The sequence below is a fragment of the Micromys minutus genome (genome assembly GCF_963924665.1).
Source record: "Micromys minutus genome assembly, chromosome: 3".
NCBI lineage: Eukaryota > Metazoa > Chordata > Mammalia > Rodentia > Muridae > Micromys > Micromys minutus.
The window spans coordinates 8199265-8210586 of record NC_137972.1 but is presented as its reverse complement, the minus strand read 5'-3'; the positions used below and the strand labels follow the sequence as shown (position 1 = coordinate 8210586).

Sequence of the window (11322 nt, the reverse complement as noted above, 5' to 3'; positions counted from 1 at the left end):
GTTCCTACTTATGGCTGTTAGATTAGTGAAATAATTTTTGTCTGTAACTCTCTGTTGTTGGGTTATTTATTTACTTATTTATTTTATGGAGCAAGGTTTCTATCCCTGGCCAACTAGGGATGAACTGAATTCTCTACATAGCTAAGTATGACTTGAGCTTCTGGATTCAGAATCATCAGGTCCCTTGCCCACCCACCCATCGCCCTTGAACTCCTGATTTTTCTGCCTCTACCACCAGGTTCTGGGATTACAGGCATGCCTCATTGCTACTAGCTTTTTGAGTGCTGGGACTTGAACCTAGAGTTTTATGCATGCTACAAAAACCCCACAGAACCAATTAAACAATAAACCCTCCACTGATCAGTTTGCTTCTTAGGAAAAAATATCCTGCAATAAATTGGCCTGCATATCTTCCTGTTCTTTGCTGACTCATACTTTCAGGCTCCAGCTTTTCTGCCAGCATTTTCACTTGGCTAATTTGGTCATCTTTCCTCTTAGACCTCTCCTGGTATATTCCATCTTGCTTTGGTTACTTCAAGGGTGCTGTTGACAGTAATATCCTTGAGTATGTCAAGCAATGATGTGACAAAATACATAGTATCAAATCTTATTGGTAGAGTTTGTTTGTAAGGACCAGTGCCTTCTTGTGGAAGGCAGGTAAAAGCTTTACCACCAATCTACAGTCCCAGGCCCTTATTAGTAGAGTTTACTAAATTATATGTATATACATATATATATATATATGTGTGTGTGTGTGTGTGTGTGTGTGTGTGTATTAGGTGATTCTTGATGGTAAAAAACAAAAGAACAAACAAACAAAAAAAGCCTCTTTGCTCTCATAAGCTTTCTTTACTTTCTAGAACTTACTTTTTAAAAATCCCCTTTAAAGGGTGAAGCAGGGGCTAGAGAGATGGCTCAGTGCTTAAAAGAACTGGGGTTCAATTCCAAGCACCACAAGGCATCTCACAATGTTTGTAACACCAGTTTACAGGCACCTGATACCCTCTTCTGGCCTCATTGGGTACTGTATGTACATTTATAAACATGGCAGACAGAACACTCATACAGGTAAAATAAAAATAATAAGTGACTTTTTTAGAGTCTCTAAAGGGAAGCAAATTAATTTGCAGGGATTTTATATATGATTTATTTAGTGTGTATGTGTGTGTGTGTGTGTGTGTGTGTGTGTGTCAGAGTGGCTGTAGGGGTTGGAGAACAACCTTGAGGAGCTGGTTATCTCCTCCCTCACATGAGTCCCCCGTAATCTAACTCAGGACATATCTCACTGGCCCTTTCCTCAGGACTCTTATGCCTCCTCTTCTTTTGAGGAAGTGATAGTCACAGGATGTTTCTTCTCAAAAGACAGAATCATGAAATAAGAAATCAAATCGTCTCACAGGCTGGAAATATATATAAAAGCCAATAAAGAGCAGGCATCGGATATGAGTTTAGGTGTGACTCAGTTCTGCAGAGGTGTAAGGTGATAAAAGGCTATGTTATTGGGTAATAACTCCATTGAGGGGTTGAGGCATCAGGAAGAAGATTAAAGGAGCCCAGGGCTGACTCAAGGTTGAGGAGAGTCAGAATAGGAAAGACATGATCAAACAGACTTGATACAAAGTGTGGCCCCAAGGAAAGGGCATTTCAGGGAGATTTTAAGAAAATAAAAATTTTACCCAGTAATGGATGAGAAGTCATTTAGAGTACTCTGCATTGTGGTGTATGAGGCCTTTACTGGCTCTGAAGGTCACATGAAATATTATTTAACCCCAATCAAAGCCTGTGTCACTTTGTATACACATCATTGACTTTTATTTGCTGCCTTCCACAAGCTTGAGCACATAGAGAATTATTCATACGAGTCTAGCTTACACAGGGAATGGCGGTGCACACCCTTAGTTCCAGCACTCTGGGGGCAGAGGCAGGCAAATCTCTTTGGTTTACAGGTTAGTTCCAGGACAGCCAGGGCTGCACAGTTGAGATCCTGTCTCAACAAACAAAAAGACAAAACAAAACAAATGAAAGATTCTAGATTACTATTTGAGTACTACAAATGTTTTTCTTTTCTTCCTTTTCTCTGCCTCTCTTTCTTTCTCTCTTTCTCTTTCTACCTCCCCAAGCCCCAAGCATAGAGTGTACACGCTACAGTTGAATTATACCCTTAGCCCTTGGTTGTGCTTTTTAAAGATACATAAGCTAATCTATATTGCTTTTTGAGATGCGCTTTCTGTGAACACATCTTATAATATCAAAAGATCCAGTGTTAAACAAAGGCCTAGCACAGCACTCAGCCAACTTCTTGGTGGGATGCAAACATTCAAATCCCACAGCAGGACCATCAAGGACTAGATTCCTAAGCTGTCATAGCATTTGGGAGATTTTGAAGTTTGTAATGGTAGCAGAACAGAGAGTCAACAGCGCTCGATATTCTTGCTGTGCTGTGCCTGGGACCACTGATGCTAATGTTGGGACATTTCCTGCTAGCTATTCATTGATTAAAAAAAAAAAAAAAAGTCATACTTTCCAGAAACTGGGCAGGAGATAAGATGTCAAAAAGTAATGCGTACTGAAATGAAGGAGCGGATACAGAGGAACCCCAAAGAGAAAACATTACAGCGATGGATTTTTTTTTCCTCCTGCATATGCAGATGGACAGGAAAATTGTAGCAGTAATTACAGTCTTGGTTTCACCAGAGACGTATGGCCTTGGGGAATCAGGAGATAGGAGAAAAAGCCAATGAAAATGCACTCTCATCGGGAGCACCGGCCAAGGGCATTCCATTCACAGTCCCTGTGCCTTGGTTTCCTTAAAGGTTGGAAAGGATCATTTACTTATTTCAGTTACTGGGGAGATGAGTGAGATAATGCTTCAGAAGCACCCAAAACTGGTCAAAGGAAAAAAAAAGCACTTTCCGAATGCCAAGTTGTACTATTATTATTGAACTGTGTCTCCTTTTGGGATGAGTCATTTGCTGCAAAGCCTTGGAGACAATTCCAAGTGCGAGGAAGGATGGGACAGTAAAGAGCAAGCATAGTGCTCTTTGCTGGTGCCAAGGGAAGTCTTACTAGCAGTGAGCCCTTCCTTTGTTCAAAGGACAAGGAGATGTGGGGGGGGGGGGGGTGTGCCAAGGCATTAAAAAATACTATACAGCAACGTATTCATTGGAACAGACTTAAAAATCTATAGGCAATTTGAATTCAGGCTTTGGCATTTTTCAGTATAGCTCGGGGCACAATCACCTTTGTTCCTTTATATTTCCCCCACCCCACCCCACCCCATGAAATGGAAGACAATCATCGTCGGGATTTTAAATGTCCACCATCCCAAGGACTCCGCAAAGAAAGTTGCCCTTGTAATAAATGAGATTGGGAGTCTTGAAATTCACGTTGACATCAAGTGCATTTTTTTTTAAGAAAGAGGAAAAGGCAAGTTTTTATTTTCTAAACTATTTATGACTCAGAAGCCTAGAAAGGGAGGAAAAAAACTAACAAAAAGACCTTAAATCAGAATCAGCCCCATTTCAGTGGTCCGAGCTCACTCCCGGACCCTCCTTTATTTGGCACGCCACACAGCAGAAAAGCCTTTCCCAAAAGCAGTTTTCCATCTCAACGCCCGGCGTCTCTCCGAGAAGCTCCGGCTAGGCAATAGCTGGTACAAAACCTCACGAGTTCGGAGCCGAGCCCTCCGGGCGGGCGCCGGCTGGACTCGACCCCGGAACCTTCGCGCGGCGCGGGCGGGGCGCGGGGGAGGGCTTTGGCGGGGGCGCGGCGCCGCTTCGCCCAGCCTCCGAGCGAGCGCAGCGCGGGCCGGCGGCTGGCCGCGGAGGATGCCGAGGGGCGGCGACGCGGGCCGGACTCTGCCGGGGCGGCGGGGAGGGCGCCGCCCGAGGGGGTAGGGCGGCCGCGGGGGCGCGCTCGGGCCGGGCCGCGCGCCCTGCGCTCCGTTCGCTCGCTCGCGCCCTCCTTCCTCAGCGGCGGCGGCGGCAGCACAAGGCGGCGGCGGCGGCCGGGGAGCAGACATGGCGGCCGACCTGAACCTGGAGTGGATTTGCTCGCTGCCGCGCTCCTGGACGTACGGGATCACTAGGGGCGGCCGCGTCTTCTTCATCAAGTGAGCGGGCGGGGGAGGCGCCGCGGGGCGGCTGGGGCGGGGGGGGGGGGGGACGGGAGCGAGCGGGCCGGGGACCTCGCGGGTCGCCCCTCGCGCGGCTCAGCGCCTGTCCCTTCTCTTCCCTGCAGCGAGGAGGCCAAGAGCACCACCTGGCTGCACCCGGTCACCGGCGAGGCCGTGGTCACCGGGCACCGGCGGCAGAGCACAGGTAGGACGGGTCAGAGCTGCGGCTCGGGGCCACCTGGCGGGTTAGAGGTGCTCCGGGCTCCGAGCGACTGAGTCCCGGGGCGCCTTTCTTCTCCAAGCCTTTTCATCAGCACTTGGAGACGGCGCCCTCTTCCTGCACCCTGGTCCCCATCCCTGCCCCGACGCCCCCCGAGGATGGGCGACGCCCCTCTATCCCAGATCGCCCCCGTCTCAGCCTCCAGCACCCTTTAGGAAGTCCTCACCGGCTCCCCTTTGCTCTCCGTATCCAAGCACCCCCGCGGTGAGACGGTCCCGCATCCTCCTCGCCCAGCTCCCCAGAGAACTGCCTTCTGCCAAGCAGCTTCTTCCTCCTCCACCTCCTACTTCTCCTAAGTGGGACTGTGGGTAGGTGACTGATGGAAGAGTTAGGGGTGCTGCAGCACTCTCCCCACAATGTAATCCAAACGCTGCTGAGTCCCCTCCTGACCCGAGGAGCAACTGGAGTTAGGACGCTGGAGCCGCGCCGCAGCCAGTGATCCTGGCTCAAAAGTCCCCGGTAGCCGCAGCCAAGCTCCACGTACCACCAGCAGGCGGTGGTCGAGCCAGGGCGGTCCCGCGTGGGGGGTTTTCGGGCCCCAGTTCCTTAAGGAAACGCATCTCGGGTTGCTTTGATAGATTTCTTGAATGCCTAGCACGAGTTGAGCAGGAGGAGGGCTTGTGGTGGTTTCTGTGCGAGTCTGGCTTTCTTTTGTCATTCTTTGTTTACATTCAACCAACTTGTTTGCCTGAAACATAAGTGAGTTCTCAGACTGGCCCGCCTCTATTCCGGGTGACTGCAAAGGCTCCCGAACAGTTTGGTCGAAGGTGAGGCTGGTTCAGTTGCCCCCTTAGGTACTTTTTCTCTCCAACTCCGAGCTTCTGAGAATCTCCTATTGAAGTTGCCAGAAGGGTGAACAAACCTGCCTTTTCTGTAAAACACTGGAGTTCAGTGAAGTGACTAATAATGTGTCCAAATTTGCAAAAATGTGGAGGAGGAAAGGGAAGGCTGCTGTAGCAAGCATGATGAGGTTACATTTTTAGGGCATTTCTGACTAATAAATTGTCATGTTTCCTAACTTCCAGTACAGTCTTTCGCTTCAGCCCGTTTTATATACATATTTGCAACTTTTGTGGATATGGACACGTTTATTTCATAGAAGACAATATATGAGTAAAAGAATTGAACCCAAATGTTTTATGGCATTACTTCGGGCTTATTTTGGTTTTGTATGACTCGAATGTCTTCGAATTATCCGTCACAGATTTAAATAGCAGTCACATGCCAGAAATATTGTATTATATGATGTGATTTCACATCTATCTACTTATTTATTCTTGTTTGATTTTCTTTGCTTGGGCACACATGGATGCCTTTTCATTTTGGAGATGTGATTAAATCCAAACCACTTGTCATCATAAGTACCATGTGGCACATAAAGATACAGTCGCTCACTTGAGACTTCACATCTCTTAAGGTCAAGTGTATTGAAACACGCGTGTAAGTATTCAGTCAGTTTTCCCTTAATTGAGTGCTTAAGTTCTTTTCATGCTGAATGAAAACCTAGATGGACTGAAAAATATGGTTTTGAATGAATTGACAAGATATACCTAAAATGGTGAAATGCTCATTTGGGGTTTATCCCAATGAGGTTTCGGACACTTTGCCTTTTGGGGTACCAGAGTATAGTCCTTTCCCACCCTGACTACTATTAAAGGGAATAATTGTGTTATTTTTATCTCAAATATTGCTGGAACTTTCCTGGTGGCTTTAAATTTGAATTGTCATATTCCAAATTCCAAATAATGTTGGATTGATTGACTAATGATCTTGCCAGCCAAGACTTTGGATCAACACATACTTAAATGAATATAACTAATGGTGAAAACAGATAAGATGAGTTGAAGCTTGTTTTGCAGTCTCACTGAAGTAATAATAATTGTAATATATATTTTTTAGATTTGCCCACTGGCTGGGAAGAAGCATATACGTTTGAAGGTGCAAGATACTATATAAAGTGAGTGAATTTTGGTCGCTTTCCTTGGTAATTCAAATGTTGTAATGAGCCTGAAGTTGGATACTTGTGAGTCTAGACACAATCATATCTTAAAGTTTATTATACAGCGTTAATTGTATTCTTTATGAGGGGGAGGGTAGCCCTTTTTATTTATTGTCTTGTTATTTTCCTGGGTATTTGTGGATTCACGGATGGCAAATGAGGTCACTTTTTGCCACATTGGTTTGCTTGATGTTTCAGTGTGTTTCTTTGGGGTAAAGTCTTCTGACTTCAGCTGTGTGGTATTTACAAGTTTTGTTTTTTGATTATCTGTGGTAAGGAAACTCCTGTACACACAAAAAAGTGTCTATTATTTTACCATTTCTCCTTCAGAGGTGAGTCCAGCTTAGATGGCAGAGAACAGCCTGGGTCGTTAATAAGGAACAAAACTGACCAGAGCTAGGGAAGGGACAGAGGAAAAGTGAAACACAGTAAAGGCAGGACACTGCATACCTGTGATGGAGCGTGTTTGTATTCTGTTAGTGATTTATACATATCCCAGACAGTGTGTCTTAAAATACTTGCTTGGGGAAGGCTTTGAAAGAGCTTGAGAGGAAAGATGGCTGACTAATCTGTGAAAACCAGTCTATGGGCTCCAGAGCTGGTTGCCATTCTCCTAAAAGTTGGTAGTACTCCACACACACACACACACACACACACACACACACTGGAGGTCAGCATTACACAGGGAAGATTTCATGCTACCAGGGGAAATAAGTTGGTTTGTCCTTGTTTCAAGTTAAAAGCTATTTGTAAAAGAGCTTTGCTTTTGTTCTTATATAAACATTTTTGGCTAATTTTAAATGACCGAGACTTGAAAGAATACTTAAAGCACAAGATATGGTAACAAGTTTAATAGTTTATTAGTAGTCACAGATTCCAAGTTTAAAGGCACATTGGACCCAAGTAGTGTTTTTTTTTAAGATCATAGCATATTTTCATTAAATTATAATTACTTGAATGGCTTTTTAAGTTTCTGTAGAAAGATGCTTTATGTAAAATGTCAAGGTATATTTATAAGTGCAGTTTCTTTTGAATGCTTCAGCAGGAAGAGCAGATGTGAGATGGAAGGCTTGAGTATCTTCACAGGTGTGGTCCTCCTGGATTAGTTATTTATCTTGACCAAGGTTTTTGTTTGATGATGGAGCCATACATTGTTAGATGACCTAAAAAAATGAAAGCTTCAGTAAAAGGAAACCATCACGTATTTTCCTAGCAGTTGTTTTTATTCTGAATTTAAATGAGCTTGTGTTGCCACGAAGAGAATGTTTTCTTTTTGGATATAGCACTGATGTTATAAATAAAGCCATAGTGTTTTGGGTTTTTGTTTTTGTGAGACAGCGTCTCACTATGCTTCTCTAGTTGGGCTGGAACTCATAGAGATCTGCCTCCCAAGTGCCAGAATTAAAGGTGTATGCCGTCATACCTGGCATAAAAACAGGTTCTTGATTTTTTTTCATTTATTCACCACACTTTAGATTACTATACATCAAGCTTAGCTGGTCTGAGAGTAGATGTTAATGTCAGTAATACTCTAACTCCTGGGAATGAGTGTGCTCTTGCATGATTAACTTTTTTTTCATAGTTCAAAATTGACAAGTAACATAGACCCAATGTGTATGTTTTAATTTAGAACTAAGCTAGCTAGTAGACCTTGTTTTACTAGCTACCCATTTTGATGACATTTTCTTTCATTTTGAATTAGAATTGTGAGTACCATGCCTAAGTCACTTTAGGAAAATCAGAACAATATTAGAAAGCTATAAATTCAGGCCATCTTAATACCAGTAGGCTTTAGTCCTGTGATAGTGAGAGATAGCCAGTAATTGCTTCTAAAATAACAATCATTTATATGGTGAGAGCAATTCATTCAGAACTGGGCACATGTTAGAAATCCATCATACATTGAGCTTCTTCAAGGATGCTGGCATTCACAAGCAGATGCTGTGCTCATGTGGGTGTGTGACTCCTCTCTTCTAGCAGGGTAAGAAGACACCATTTCTTGATTTTTAGCTACATCACTATGATCAGCTGTAATTTCTTAGAAACTTTCATATACTAGCTCATCTCAAACTAGGAGAGCTTTCTCATTTTGATGGTGAAGATTGAAATTCATTTTAATGGTGGAAGTAATCAGAATTATTGTTTCCCTTAACCTTCATCTAGTCACAGCTGAAGATCTTCCAAAGGAAAGAAAGATAGTTTCTAGGAAGAGTGTGATCAGTGTTTATGGACATCGTTTTATCGGTTGTTCTTGAAGAAGGGATGTTATTGATAAATCAAAGGAAAAAGGAGGGATAGAAGAAGGAGCTGTAGAGTTGTCTCACTTGAGAACGTAGAGAAGATAGACCTGGCCTTCTGACTCTTAGTCAAGTGTTGTGGGACCTGTAGCACTCTAGTGTTCGGTGGGAATGTGTGAGCTCGGGAAGTCTTGCTCTTCTGGGCACAGTGCTGGTGCCTGCCCTTTCACAGCCATGGGGTCCAGGGAAGAACTTTCTCTTCGGATGGTACCTGAGTATTGACAGTTTGGAGTGGGCAAGTTCTAGGAGCTTCAGTGTTAGCTTGACCTTTTAAAAAACTCTGGAGGTCAGTCTTCCAAACTGTAAGTTAAACAAGTTGGAGAAAATGACTTATAAATTCCATTCAAGGTTAAGTTTGAGTTTTATTCTGTAGAATTCTGAAAGTTCTACTGGATTTTCAGTATTCCAGAGGATAATGAGAACTGAGCATTCCAGGAGGAGGTGGTGTGGGAGACCTGGGAGAGCTGAGTGTCATGCGCCTTGTGCATTGCTGTGGCCTGTCCCTAAGCTTGGATGGATAAGCAGCAAGAAATGAAGTGTGCAGAGCCGGGGTGTGCGGACATTCTGTTGAGGATCTGTGCTCACTCTTCTTTCTAAAGTGTGTGTGTGTGTGTGTGTGTGTGTGTGTGTGTTCCCTGAAGTTTCCAGGAGACGGGTTCAAGGATAAGTAGTTGTCATGTCAACGGAAGACCAGAGTAGAGTGAGAGTTTGATGCATTTGAACAGGGTCACCAGTTTACTTTGAATACTTTAGAAATTGGTTCTTTAACACAAATTTACAGCTAGGTTTTAAAGGGTTCATAATAAAGAGAGCATTTAATATTTGTGTTCAGAAAGATAATTTATAAAAATTCCTTATCTTAAAGATAATAAGTATTTAAGTATATGCTTTAACGTTTTTAATGAAAAAAGATTTTCAGTGGACCTTAAGCTAGCCTTCAAATTATGCATTTGTCTGTATATATATAAATATAGAGTTTGAATATTACCTTTTCATATTGCTTTCTAAAACTAAATTCATGTGATTTATTTTCAGGGGAAAATGCTAAATATTATTGTAAGTTATTATTTACAACTTGAAGTCTATCTTTAAATATTCTATATTTTACCTGAAATCAAACACAAGCCTACACAGTACAGAAGACAGTTTTATAGACTTGAATGTTATTAAGCGTCTTGCTTAAGCCTTGCAAATAGTGCTAATGGCTCTTTAATGTTAGGTCACTGTCATTAAAATGGATGTGTCATTGACCATTTGTTGGTGCTTCAAAGCTCTGTGATGGTTTATTTAAAGTGCAAAGCAAATCCTAAAGCAGTGCTCTGTGGCTGTAGAGAAACTTCTGGGTACTTACATGCCATGAGGCAGGAATGAGATCACACTTTACTTAACTGCATACTGTATGGTATATGCAGATTCTGGGAGGTGGCTTTCATACTGCTTTCTCTTCCTTAAATATAAATATGACATCTTTGAGATAGGCAAATGGAATAATATATAAGTTGGAATAATGAGGTCTCATTTCCATATCTTCAATAGGCTGTAAAATGTGTTAAGAATTCTCAAATACCAGCAGTGATGGAGTTTCTGATATGAGACGGTCACTGGAACTTGCAAGGAGTGAGAAGGAAATAGGGAGACGAAATGATACGTACCCATCATAAAAACATTAGACTCACTGACTATATTTAATATTTAAAATTGTTTTGTAGTTAGGTACTGTAGAAATTATAATCAGATTTGAAACAACTTTTTTGAAACTGGGTCTTAGACTGTAGTTCAGGCTAGCCTGGAACTCTTACTATGTAGCACAGGATGACTTGTAACTCAAGGTGATGCTCCTGCCTCCTCCTGCAATGTGCTGGGATTACAAGTATGGTTATAACCGGTTGTTTGTCACTAGAGTACTGTGTTGTTACTTAACAATCAAGTAACAGGGCTCTGCTTCCCATTTGCCAGAAGAGTTTGGACTGTAATGTGTAGCTCCTTCTATGCACTGAGCACTTTTCTGCCAGTCCATTGGGTACAATACAGCCATTATCCCTGAAGGAGCAGTAACATCCTGAACATAATACTCCATGCATTAAAATGTGTAGGGAAAACTTTAATATGTCTTCTTAATTTTTTACTTATACTTGATATTTCATATGTATATATAAATTTTAGATCAAATCTAAAATCTAAATACCAGCAATTTCTTTTTAATTTTTATTAGATATGTGTGTGTATGACTGTTTTGTCTGCATTTGTGTGTGTTCTATGTGCAATGCCTGGTTGGTGTCCAGCAAGGTCAGAAGAGGTCATTAACACTCTTCTGGGACTGAGTTGCAGATGGTTGTAAGCTGCCATGTAGGTTCGGGAAATCAAACCTGGGTCCTCTGTAAGAACAAGTGCTCTTGACTGCTGAGCTAACTATTCCGCCTCCCTGTTACTTTTTTGTTATTTCCATTTCTTGTGGGTTTTATTTGTTCTTTAATCCGATTTTGAAAAAGGCTATAAAGGCCTATCCTCTTTAGGCCATGTAGCCTTACTATTAATCACTAGTATTCCAATCAGGTTTATCAGCCAAAATATAATCGGGTGCTAGAGAGATGCCTCAGTGGTTTAAGAGCCCAGGCTGCTCTTCTAGAGGATC

The 11322-nt window shown here is 42.7% G+C and overlaps 1 protein-coding gene across 10 annotated transcripts in view; it reads left to right on the top strand.

Annotated features, from left to right (window-relative positions):
• Positions 1 to 3932: 3932 nt before the first annotated feature.
• Positions 3933 to 11322, top strand: part of PLEKHA5 (pleckstrin homology domain containing A5) — a 169094-nt gene continuing 161704 nt past the window's right edge. For all 10 annotated transcript variants that reach the window (XM_080913972.1, XM_080913970.1, XM_080913971.1 and 7 more), the window contains exons 1-3: positions 3933 to 4111; positions 4240 to 4319; positions 6294 to 6351. In XM_080913972.1, the coding sequence (XP_080770098.1) occupies positions 4020 to 4111; positions 4240 to 4319; positions 6294 to 6351 (230 nt within the window). In that variant the 5' untranslated portion in view covers positions 3933 to 4019. The remainder of the gene's footprint in view (positions 4112 to 4239; positions 4320 to 6293; positions 6352 to 11322) is intronic.